The sequence below is a fragment of the Trichogramma pretiosum genome, unplaced genomic scaffold, assembly GCF_000599845.2.
Source record: "Trichogramma pretiosum strain Unisexual culture from Peru unplaced genomic scaffold, Tpre_2.0 scaffold52, whole genome shotgun sequence".
NCBI classification, from domain to species: domain Eukaryota; kingdom Metazoa; phylum Arthropoda; class Insecta; order Hymenoptera; family Trichogrammatidae; genus Trichogramma; species Trichogramma pretiosum.
The window spans coordinates 277582-290160 of record NW_019641695.1 but is presented as its reverse complement, the minus strand read 5'-3'; the positions used below and the strand labels follow the sequence as shown (position 1 = coordinate 290160).

The 12579-nt window shown below is 38.8% G+C and overlaps 1 protein-coding gene across 1 annotated transcript; it reads right to left on the bottom strand.

Moving 5' to 3' along the window:
• Window positions 1-281: 281 nt before the first annotated feature.
• On the bottom strand, window positions 282-1295 carry LOC106649029 (chymotrypsin-1-like). Its single transcript, XM_014366296.1, has 4 exons — window positions 1250-1295; window positions 839-1185; window positions 500-748; window positions 282-428 (listed from the first exon to the last, which is right to left on the bottom strand). The coding sequence occupies exons 1-4, from the start codon at window positions 1293-1295 to the stop codon at window positions 282-284; spliced, it is 789 nt and encodes a 262-aa protein (XP_014221782.1).
• Window positions 1296-12579: the final 11284 nt, after the last annotated feature.

The following is a 12579-nucleotide window of genomic DNA, read 5'->3' as shown; positions in this document are numbered from 1 at the left end:
TGATCCCTGCATCAGTGATGCAAGGTTATCTTTATACGAGTAAATGGTGCAAATAGCTGAGATAGAGGGGCTAAGGAAATATTAGATGATATTTTGAGTATATGTTGAAGTGAAGAACTAATATGAACGGACAACTCGTTATCTGAGACTATAATTTTTTTTATAGATTGAGGGTTTGATGGGTGAGATTGTGAATGATTAAAATGACCATATTTACAAAGCCAAATAATATTGATACTAATTTTTATTGGTAAAAAAAACTACGAATTAAAAGTCATAAATTAGTATTGATTGACAACATTTCTGATCCAATCAACGAACGAGTAGACTTTGGTGTAAACATCCGGGACACCGCGAGCGCAAGGTACGACCCAAGACGTGATACCGAAAACTTGACCATCAACTACCAAAGGGCCGCCACTGTCACCCTGGAAATAAAAAATTATTAAAATATTATGGTTTAAATAATACTTCGCAAATAATAGAACAATGTACGTACAGAGCAGACACCAACTCCGTATTTGTTGAGAGCACAAACTTGAATGTTTCTCACTTCAGGTAAGGCCGAATTACATTCGGATGCGGGCAAAGTGGCCATGTAGGCCCTTTTTAAAATTGGTGATACATCGTTTGATGGATAGTGCTGAATTCCCCATCCAGTAGTCGTTGCTATTTCACCATATCGAACATCGCGGGTAGGCAATTGAATTGGTTGTTGGTAGGCGTTAAATTGTATCTCATCGGCAAGCTGAAAATTGTTAACGGCACAATTAATGAATTTTTATTTTAAGTTTTGATTTTTTGATTTAAATTAATGAATCATGATAAAAAATCGCACCATCATTATACCGATGTCGTAGGCAAAAGCAGAATCTTGGTCACCGCGGAAATATGGGTGAACCCATGTGTTTACGACTCGGTGCGACTGTCCAGTGTAACCATAAGATTGGCTAGTACCCGTGAATACAGTTATGTCATTGTATGGGTACTGGGCCAGCCCAGATATGCAATGGGCAGCAGTGAGAATGTGACGTTTGGAAATGATTGAACCTCCGCAGTAGTGTTCCCCGTACTTACGAAGCGACACTTGGTAAGGGTAGTCGACAATGTCAACGTATTCTCCACCAACGACACGATCCCCCACGTTTTTTTTGTTTTCTGTCTCCTCTGCCGCCGATGCTAGACCTTTAAGAAAAATACTTTTTAGTAAAATCGATAATCTTGCACTTTAACTTCTAATGTAACTCACAAGCTAGCACGACTATAAAAAACAAACTTAGTACTTTAGAAATCATATTGGATTACTGCATAATTATCATTGAGATCTACCGCATTTATATACCAACGTTTTCTCTTCAAATCCCACCTGTACTTTTGTTTGCTCATAATTAGAGCGTCTATTGAAACGTCTATCGATAACGTGCGAAATTTGCACCGCCAAGTAAACATATTTTGCCGCACATGGAGAGTTTTGCAATTCAGTGAAACTTGAGTAATTACTCTGATTTGATGTTGTTTTTTTGTGTAACCGATCATTTAAAATTCAAACATTTTTTCTAGAATCTTACTTTCGGTCTAGAATAATCGTTACTAATGCAACACTGTACATTTTTTTAAATATCGTCTGAGTTGACTAATTAATTTAAAAATTTGTTATTTTTTCAAGCAATTGTTTCATACACATCATTATCAAATCTTTATCTTTTTAAATGTATTTATATCTGTAATAAATCATTGTTTACCAACATTAGCATATCTATTACGTAGTATCGCCCCACGTGTCGAATTTATTGTACTCAACTAAAAACAAAAGGTGATAAAAATGTTTGTAAATTGTGCAAGGCGCGTGTTTGATCCGTTCATTCAAAACAGTACGTTCAAATTTTAAAATTTTGAGTCGATTGTTACGCAACTCTGTTGGTCATTTACCAGTTTATACATTTCTGTTTATTATTATAGTTTTTGAATATTTATAAATAAATGCATATACATTTATGAATTTTTAATAATTTTTACCAATGAAGCAGTGATTAATTTTAAAATTTTTGCATTTTCAGGTAAGTTCCCTAATTGTGTACCTTCAAAATAAAGTAAGTTTTAACTTGAGTACATTTATGCCACAAACTCGATGACAATAATTAAAATTTAATCATATTGTCTTTTTTGGTTTATATGGTTTTTATATAATATTGGCTTTGAATATGTTTGTAATTTATTTCATTCGCAATGTTATGTAGTTTTTTTAAAATTACTATTGAAAATAATTGTTTCAACATGTAATTCATGTAGATTTCAAAACGTCAACTCACTTCTTCGTGAAAATTAAGACACAGATATTCAGCTTCAATTGATGAAAGTAGAAGACGATCAACCTCACAACGGAAATCCTTTATCGGACGTTGAAGTCATAGCGACGACAGAAACACACCGATGGTGCGCTTCCTTCCATGAACGAGATCGTAACGACGATCATCAATACGCTATTCTTAGGTGTCACTGCTTAACCAGCGTAGATCTCGATAGTGTGTACTCAAAGAAAATTCGAGCTCATAAAAAATTCCAGCTCAACAGCCTTGACGACGATCGTCTCTCGTATCTCTAGCTCAAGCGATAGAAGTTCCCTTGATCGCCAATAGACATAAAGAGTCTGACGGTCGTTAAGATCGTTGTCTTTTTTCTTCTCTCCTTTCTTCTTTTCTTTTTCTATTCTAGTATACAGGTTGTACAAAAGTTGACTTTGGCTAAGGTGTTTGTTTAATTTTTTTCGACATTGATTATAAACAACATTAATTTTTAAGAAAATTTGCAGATTAAACAAGAGAATAGACTAATTTTTTATTCTTACTTTTATTTAATCATTAATATTGGAAAAAGCTAATTTTTGAACAGTACAGAAGAGTAGAAACCGCCTGAAATAGGTTTTAATACAACTAGTCAATCGTGGAGCATACATGTCTTAAAAAATGATGTGTTAATCCACTGATTCCCTGAACTAGAAATTAAGAAATTAACGATATCGGCCGAGATCAAAAAATCGAAGAGTAAGAAAATTAGCAATTCTTTGATAACATAAATAAACGAATTTCTCATGTTCTTTGTCATAATAAATCGTCCTTTATTCGCCAAGCGGTGAAATTCTTTGAAGCTGAAGTTCGATGGTTCACAATCAATGCTACCGCACTATTTATTCATTAAAACTTATTTAGTTATTCCAATTTATTTATCGTGGGCAGAAATTTATCTGACAACATAACTTGGAGATTGGATTTAATAAACGAGCAAAAATTTTCGAATTTTATCGATAAAATTTAATTAAAATAAAAGATACTTTATAATAACAAAAACAAAAGAAGTTAGCTCATACAGACAAAAATTACTATTGGTCAATCATGATGTCTAAAAAAATAGATTAAATTTATAACACTTGATTGCAGTTGTAGGAGATATGTATTTACATTGTCTTTCTGGACGATATTATTTTCTTCTTTTAATTCATTCGCATTTACATTTTTTTCAGATATTAGTTGGAGAACCATCAATAACAAATATAAACAATAAAAATGTTGAAGATTGTACTAATTTGTACCAAATATATTTGCTACCACTTTTTTATATAGCTATAAATTACAAATACATAATTCAAATTGATCGATATTAGTTTTAAAGTGAGAAGGGTAACGTAGTGTTTAAATATTTATTCAATTTTTTAATTTTTATCCGGAAATAACACTTAAAATTGTATTATAAATAATTATGTTTTAATATTTTTGTGAGATTGTATTCGATTGTACGAAAAATTTTAAAACAAAGGTATCGAGTCTCAAAAAATGTTCTGTTTTACCCTGACTTTGGCACTTTTTCATAAACACGCCATTTCATAGAAAATAGAATATTATCCTAATTCCTTTTTTATATAGTTTTACTAATTATATGCTCTCGTTTTATCAAAGAAAGCTTGAACAAACAAAACGTCAAAAACTGTGCCCTCGCTACCTTGCGGTGGAAGTAAACCGTGGTAGGGTCGAGGAAAACATACTATTTTGAGTCAGGAATTTGCGTTTCCCGGATTAGGAAGGTATGTTTACCCATGGTTTTTTTCATGTATTGGTTGATACACTCGGCCAAAATATTCTCACGTTTCCATTGGCTAATTCACAAGTTTGCCTTTTCGCAGGCGGCCCTGTCTCAAAAAGATAAATGTATTACATTTCTGGTCCTCGCGTGAATGCGCGCGTGTATACGTTTCCGCACGGTACACTCATCGCAACGTTGACGAAAGTCTCCGCGTCGCTTCGTCGTTCAATAACTCAAATCGGGCTCAATTTTCCGAGAAGAAAGTTCGCCCGTGTCCGGAGAGGTCGTCGGGCGGCAGAGCTATAGGGGGTTGCTACTATCATCGTTGTTGTTGCACGACGCCCATAAAGTATACACGTGCAGACAGAAGCAGTGGGCCGCTGACGTCGCCATTGCTTCTACATTATGATAGCAATTCCAAGTATGAAAGTGCGCGCTTTATTAAGCCCATGCTTTAAGCTCGATTGGATCGCTGAATGTGCGCGAGCGACGCGCCGCTTTGTTTTCGAGGGGATGTTTGTGTATTCGCTGGAGTTACTCTGAAATATTTGTTGGTTTCATGCCGACGCGTAATTGATGATTCACGCAGCGTCTTGTACGGAAACGGCTGATATTTTTCATTATTTTCGTATTCAAAGAATGAGATAGTGCCAAAACATCTGAACAATGATTCTCTCAAGGTTTTCGATTGATAATTCGTATTCCGAGCATGTTGTGAGGTGCGTGAAGGGTGACTTGAATTAATTGACCAGGCTGCTGTAAAAAATGTCACGACCTCGATATGAATGAAATTCCAAATCAGAAATTGTTTTAAATTACGCTACAAAAATGAAAGCCCTCTTTCTTTGTTTTGAAGTAAGAAAAAACTTCTCCACCCAGAGTCGAGGTGCGTTGAAAGAAAAAAAGGGTGGCTTATGCATATAAGAATAAAATATCATGCGAGAGGGTCGGGATGCTGCGTGGAAATTGCCTTCCAAGCGCGTATTAAAATTTCCGGATTTATCGTTAAGATAAACCGAGAGAAAAAAGAAACAGTTGAAGAAAGGGAGGTAGCAAGAAGGAGGGCTAAAAAACTGCAGTCTTTGCCGTTATTGCGAGGCTGAGTAAACTTGGTGGTATTGTTATTAGTCAATTCATTTATATAAAAAATTATGTTTGTACAAGATTGTATTACTATTACTTATTCGTGAATTGTTATACAATTTTGGCAAAATTATTGACATTGTTCATTGAACGATTGAAAAAAAGTTGTTTGGTTTAAAAAATAAAAAATGATTATTGGACTTAATTAAAAAATAGATAATGAACTAGATGTAAAAATATAATTCTAATATCTTTTATGTTACATATAAAAATCAGTTTCGACTTGAAAGCATGAGCTCCTACGGGGAGACAACCCGGCAGACACACGTGCGTGTAAGGTTGTCGTATATGCCGGGTCGTTATAAGGGTCCCCCCCTCTTTCCTTGAATGGATCACATTAATGGTCGATTCTCGTCTTTCTCCATAGACTCCCGCATTCGTCGGCGTTTTTTACTCTCTCTCTTTTCTCTCTCGCAAATACTGGGGTCGATTCTTTTCGATTACATTCACGTGACAATAATCTACTGGCAAGCCACCCCCGTGTATCTATGCGGCGCACGATACCTTATCCGTCGACTATGCTTGGATATACAAGCGAGTTGTTCTACTTTTACATGGATAAAATGGCATATAACTTTGGCCGTGGAGAGCAGCGTCGAGTCTCCTCCTACTGTAGGCCGCCGACCGCGTTATACTACTTCGCTACTATACAACACCATCATCAGACACTCAAATGCTCGTAGGAGCGCGCGTGCGCTTTTATGCCATCGTAAAAGAGCAGTAACAATTAATAAGTATCTCGTAAAAGCGATTGCTTGTCGACACCTCTTGTATACATGTATATACGCTCTCTGTATTATAGCAAGTGCGAGCTTTTGACTGATGTATTTTCACACGCCTTCCCATTCAAAAAGGACCTGCTTAAAGAAAATACCACAGCCTTAATGCAAAGAACGGAAGCAAATTTTATAAAAATTAGAGGCAAGGTTGACCGTAAATGCTGTTTACATCCCCGTTGAACGTTACTTTTAATCTCGAGCAAATTCGTCGTTACTTAGAGTGGACGGCGACTCGTAAATCATCGTCAACAGTTTTTTTTTATTATCACTGCAGCAATCGGTGCAAAATTTCAGCTGTACACCAGACTTTCGCGAGGATGTTGCGCAATAAAGGAACTGGCGATAATCTCGAGAGCTGAGTTTTAGAGTGCTACTTTTGTGAGTAGGCGGCTCTGATGTTTGAACGCGGTGGATTTGATACTCGCACAAGGTCACCGATTTTATTAATTCCGTGGCCGACCAAAGCCAAAGAGTTTCGTACCGTCACTCGTAGATTCACTCTGGTCAGCAGCCTTATTTTATCTTACGGGATATCGTTTTCAATGTCGTGCGCGCTCTCGTGAGAATATATATTTTACAATTCATCCATTTCTACGTGACGCTTTAAATTCGTTTTAAATAAATCCATGGTCTCCTCGGATACGTGAAAGTTACATCTCGTGAAATTTCACAACTCTGAAAAAATATAAGCCATTGACCGTTATTTTTCATCAATAATTATTATTTTAAAGCTCTCATACTGCTTAGCGAGGCTTATTAAGATTGTGTATCTTGTCGCAAAGTTCGTTGCTGCTCTCAGGATGTAGCGTAACGAGGATACAGCTCCCGCGCACGCACCATTTCGCATGCAAAAGCCAAAGCTATTGCGGCTCGGGTATTTACGGCGTCGCGAACAGCAGCCCTTGGAGCAAACACAGCGACTAGATAATATTGCTCGCGAGGAGCTATTATAGAAACGAGCTTTGGACCGCAAAGTCGTGGTTTTGGCTGCTGCACGCGTTGTTGCCTCTTAATTAAGTTATACACGCCCAACAACGCGCCCCCCTGCTCTATACGCATACCCATTTTGAGCTGCACGACTGCCGCATTGCCAAGAAAGTTATATTAATTACTTTTAATATCCTCATTGGACGAGGACTTGAACCGAGTGCACGATTGTCGTGGCAAATGCATAATATGTGAATCATACTACAGTGTAGCCTTTTGAAACGAACTCACATTGTGAAATAAATAAAAACGAAATGATTCAGTGATACTTTACAGAAAAAAACTCAGCCGTGCGCGTGTCGGCACCGAACAAAGTAACTAACGGAGTCATAGACATAACTATGATCGGTATATTTCGAGCCACCCCAGTACGTACTCATCTCTTCATGAATTTTTCCACGCTAATTCAAAAGATATACGGATACTCACAATACATACATTGCCGCTCGTGGAACAAGTATAAATGCAATATCGTATTTCTTTGTTATAAAACCCGCACTTGCTGTGCTATAGGGTGAAAAACGTCGCTTCACTGTTTCGACAATGTACCTACGATTGTGCTTTACTTATACATGAGCTCGCACTCGGTATTGTAATTTTATTGAGAAATTGTCTTTTTTCAAATTCGTATGGAAATTTCAAGTCTCGTGCAGAATATTTCTGCATACATTCCAACTTCATACGCGGCCGTTATCGTTGATCATACGAATTGACCGAAAAAGTGCGATTAAAAAAATATATGTATTAAGAGCTAAATAAATTGGGTGTTACCGTAGCCATTTAGGGGGTTCATTTCGTGATTAAGCCTATAGGATTAAGGCTTGTGTTTTTTTTTTTTTTTTTTCGTAAAAATAACTTCATGCGGGTACCGTCAACAGTGCTGCAGAAGGGAATACGGTCTCGAGGTTCGGAGGGTAGAATAAGGTGGAAAAGTAGGAGGGCGAGTCGCAATAGCTTTTACGACTGAGTCATAGTATCGAACGATCTATCCAGCCATTAAGATAGTCTCGGAACGATTCGGTAACCTTTCGGGCCTCCGAAAACGATACATATACGATCTATGCTATAGACTGTAGTCCTGGCATTTTCGTGTACAATACTTTTCTCTCTATCTCATTTTTTTTTGCTCTCAGTCTCTTTTCTCTCTCCCAACAAACGCACCAACACACACACACACACACACACACACACACACATACACAGGATCGTTATACGTAACCTTTTTCCGAGCGATGCCGTTGTATTTCTTTCTTCCTCTTCTTCTTTTGCTTTTTCTTCCAAGGCAATCTTGCGGAGCTGCCTTTCAGCTAGTATGCTACTGCTACTTTTTTCCATTTTCTCATTGGGGGCTTCTTTTGATTCTTTTTTTCCCATTATCGTTAAAGTTTATTTCAAATGAGTTTTTGGACAGTTATGAGAAGGTTAAAATAATGATTTTTCTAGCGATAATTAAATGCAAGTTTTACCTCGGGCTTTTCGAGTAATTTAATGTGACTTTTAGCAATTGCAATGAAATAGTTGCTTTATAATTGCATTACAAATAAGTATTTCAGAAATTTGGCCAGTTCATACGTACTTTTTACGCCGTATTGTTGAAATCGATTTTATTGCTATCAAACTAATAACGAAGAAAATGGTAATGATGTTTAAAACGAGTTTACAGGGCTTGAACTCAGGTTGCCAAGGCGATTTACCGTTCTTCCTTATACTCGTCCTTCCTCGCCAACAACCCTTTGGAACTCAATCGAAAAGTTGAGCGACTCCCCAAGGAAATACTCCGACGCGAGGATATAGATATCGCGCGTGCAAAATGTAAAAACGACAATAGCGTATGGCGGTGGTGCTGCTCTGCGCGTGTATCGTATTCACATGCTCCGAGGCAAGGGTTGCCGCCCCGTGGATGAATACACGCATAATAAAACAAGTCAAGGAACAATTGCTCGCGCCGAATGAGAAAAACACATACACGCGCCCCGAGGAGACTGCAGTATTATGCAAGATACGAAGGAAGAGGAGAGAGACGCGGGAGGCGCGAAGAGAAACAAAAGAGGGCCGGCTGGAAAACAGCAGCGGCGGCAGCGGCGTATTTTCCGTCGACTAGGTATTTTTGCTTTTCACCCAGCTGCAAGCTTGCCTGGCGTTAGCTCGATGCGATGGTATACGCTGCTGCGGAGGTGGAGCTTTCTCTCTCACTTTCTCTCTTTCTCTCTATTCTAGAATGGGTGGGAATAGAGTTGCTGCCGCTGGAACGCGCGCGAGAAAGAGAACAAGCAGGAGGGGATGCGGAGATTGATAACGCAATTCCAAGACTGCCATTACCCCGACTACCATCCCCCTGAGAGAGTAGTGCGAGCGCGCGAGCTACTATCTTTTTGCTCCCGGCAGCAACTCGCTCTCGCTCTCTCTCTCTCTCTCTCTCTCGCTATCGTTTTCTCTCACTCGCTCCTTCCTTTTGCTGCTGCTCTACGGAGCTTGACTGGTATATATAGAGTCCAAGCGAGTTTCAGAAATGTTAACTCCATAAATGCCAAGCCAAGCAGTTAGGGGTGCAGTTAAAAAATGCGAGGACTAGCTACTATATACCAGAAAAGAGAGAGAGAGAGAAAGAGAGCGAGGCTGAGCCGCTGAGGCGGTAGAAATTAATGGCAAGGGTTGAGCGATAAAGAAATTCGAGGAAAGTTGGGAAAAGTATGGTAATGGTGCGAGCTGAGGCTTTTTCAGTCTAAGCAATTATAGAATGATTGGAATGTGTTGTGCGCAATTTAGGTGATTGCGCTTGCAAGAGCGTACGGAGAGCTCTTTCAATTTTTCAACAAAATTCAACTTTTTATTTACTGTATATCTTATTCTGATTTGAATGATCTCAATGGTATTTTTGAACCATTTAAAACTGAAAATGAATTGGAGAATGAAACAATTTTCATCTAAAATAGTTGTGAAAAACTTTTATAATAAATTTTTTTCCAAAGCTACGGAGGGATAGTTAAATCAATAAGATTTAGAAAAAATGCTTTTACGCGTAAGTCAGCCGCACCGTAATCGTCGTAAAGTATCAGGTCCCTCCAAACGTTCTCTCTCCCTGTTTTTTTTCGCTTCTATTTTTAGAAGCCATCGTTTTTCGTATTATTTCACGAGAAAAGCTCGCACGACGTACATATATACACGCGCACTTTTTTTTCCAAATCTTTAGGTAAAGAAAAGTTCCCTCAAAGCGGTGTTTGCGAAATATACGGTTATAACGATAATTGTATGTGCCGAGTGCTACCGATACTTTGCAAAAATCTTGTTTATTGTCTGCACGAGTTTTTCTACGCCGTAAGTGCGTATCTAAAGTACATTCTATGGCTTTGAAATAATGTGTGCATGGAAGTTTGGGCCATATAAAAATCTTTAATGGTATTTTGGCTATTATGATTGAATCTTTTTGTTTAATAATTTTATATAAAAAATTGACTTGATTTTATATTCACATTTTCATAAGGCTCTGAAGTCAAATTCGAACGATGAGTTGAGAAACTTTGCCTACTTACTCGTTAAAATGTTAAGAGATAGGAAAGTGTTAATCCTGGCCAGCAACTTTGCATCTACATACGCACATTGGCTCGGGCTATGCCCAGAGGATTTTCATCCGATAAATTCGGAGCTTTGTTTAAGCTTTCCACGCTCGAGTTTAAATCCTTGTACTGCAGAAGCAAGAGACTAGATTTTACGCACGTATAGGCGGGCTCGCGAGTACCTCTGATAGTCTGTCCAATGGATTTTGCGCGTAAATGCTCACAAAATAAAACCAACCACTTTTCACTGTCCTTTGTTCGGTGAAACCCTCCTAATTATTTGGACTCATTATTGACCTCATTTTCGTTGGCGCCTATAAGCTGACATTATTATTGCTTCTATAAAATTAAAAACATGGCTCGTGATATTTTTTTTTGCGTTGCGTTGGAAGGATTTTTGCGAGCGAGAAAAAATTCAACTTGAAAAATGCGAGAGCGTGTAATGGAGTTTGAAAGCGAGAGAAAAAAAAATAAATTCTCCAGGGATGGTGAGATATTGGTTTTCATCCGGGTCGTTTCAGAGGTCGTAACGTTTGATAAAAATGCACGTGTTATGCGTTCCGGACCCAACTCGCTTTGGCTCGTTTCAAAAGAGCACCCAGGGAGTCGTACAGGCGGGCTCAGAGATCATGAGACTTTTCCTTCCGTGAAACTCACTCCCACAGTGTATACATTCGCTGAGTATATGACTTTTGGCAAATAAATAATCATGGTAAAAAATGCGTTTTACTTTTGTTATTTAAAATATTTTTCATTTAAGTTTTATTCATACCCAATGCTAATATAACTAAAAATGTAAAATAACTCATATCTAAAATAGAGTTTTTCTTTGCATATGTATTGTAAAGAAGTCACTTGCTCTAGGTATAAGGCCGTTAATGACTCATTTATCACACGGATTAACATTTGAATGACCATAGGGTATTAAACGGTGGCATTCGCACTGAATCAGAGGAATAATCAGAAGCTTCAAGAGCTTCAAGCGAACTGCAGGATTACGAGCGTATTATATCTGCAACGCCCTAGGCTCTGGAATCGACAATAATAAAGGAACACGGAGGGTCTCCGATAAACAGCACATCGCAGCTATTCAGCTCCAAGTCCGGCTTTGTGCTAGAAATCTATCGTATATACTCGTACGGGCATGTTATTCAAGACCATAGATAACTCAAAAAGCTCAAATGCACATTTCGAAACTAATCGAGCGTGGATCAAGCGATAATCGAGAAAGATCGATCTTTAGCCGCTGCCAAGGATCGAAAAAGAAGATTTGTAATATAACGAGTGATCTGCACGTTACGAAATTACACGAGTAATATCGGTAGCCGACGGGGTCGCGATGCAGCGAGTTCAACCCGAACCAGTGGGCTGTACTGTGTACATATTTAACGCACAATATTCGCCCAGTGATAACGAAGTCTCGCTCTCGCACACGTATAGGCTGGCGCACACGCGCCCATACGGAATCATCCGGTTAGTGCTCGTGCACCCTCCGCTGCTATACTCGGCCAATAATTCTTCTCATATTGGTCGTTGCATATATTTCGCCGGATTGTCGCGCACTTGCAGCATTACACGGCGGGCTTTTCGCTCGAATATATAGCCTCCGGCGCTGCTGCTGCCGCCGCGCATGGTGTGCGTCGGGCGAGCTATCGCTTCGTAATCAAACGGCCCATTTTAGCCTTTATAATACCCCCGTATACAGCAGCCATCCGAGCCGCCATTTTCGCCCACAGATAGAAAATCTCGCCGCTGGGCTTTTGCGAGAGAGAGAGAGAGAGAGCGATAGCAATACTGGTACATGTAAGCGATCGTCTGCTTGTACAAGGTGTGCACGTTTTGTCTCGAGGTTACCTAGCTTCGCGTAGGTATTAGATAAGCTGACTACTGCCTGATTCTACCTCGCGACGGTCCAATTAACAGCTTTGCCGAGTTGCAAGAGAGACCGAGGGATATTTTTCGCGGTCGAATTGCGATTGTGCGCGATGATAAGGAAAAAGGCCAATGTTATCTTTCCGGTATATCGCGCGCGAAGATTCCCT

What these genes read in the sequence shown, in the direction of transcription:
- LOC106649029 (XM_014366296.1), bottom strand. Translation starts at nt 1,295, where the DNA reads ATGATTTCTAAAGTACTAAGTTTGTTTTTTATAGTCGTGCTAGCTT. An exon ending in TTTTATAGTCGTGCTAGCTT is followed by an intron (nt 1,186 to 1,249) that starts GTGAGTTACATT and finishes TTTTTCTTAAAG; the next exon opens with GTCTAGCATCGGCGGCAGAG. An exon ending in ACGACATCGGTATAATGATG is followed by an intron (nt 749 to 838) that starts GTGCGATTTTTT and finishes AACAATTTTCAG; the next exon opens with CTTGCCGATGAGATACAATT.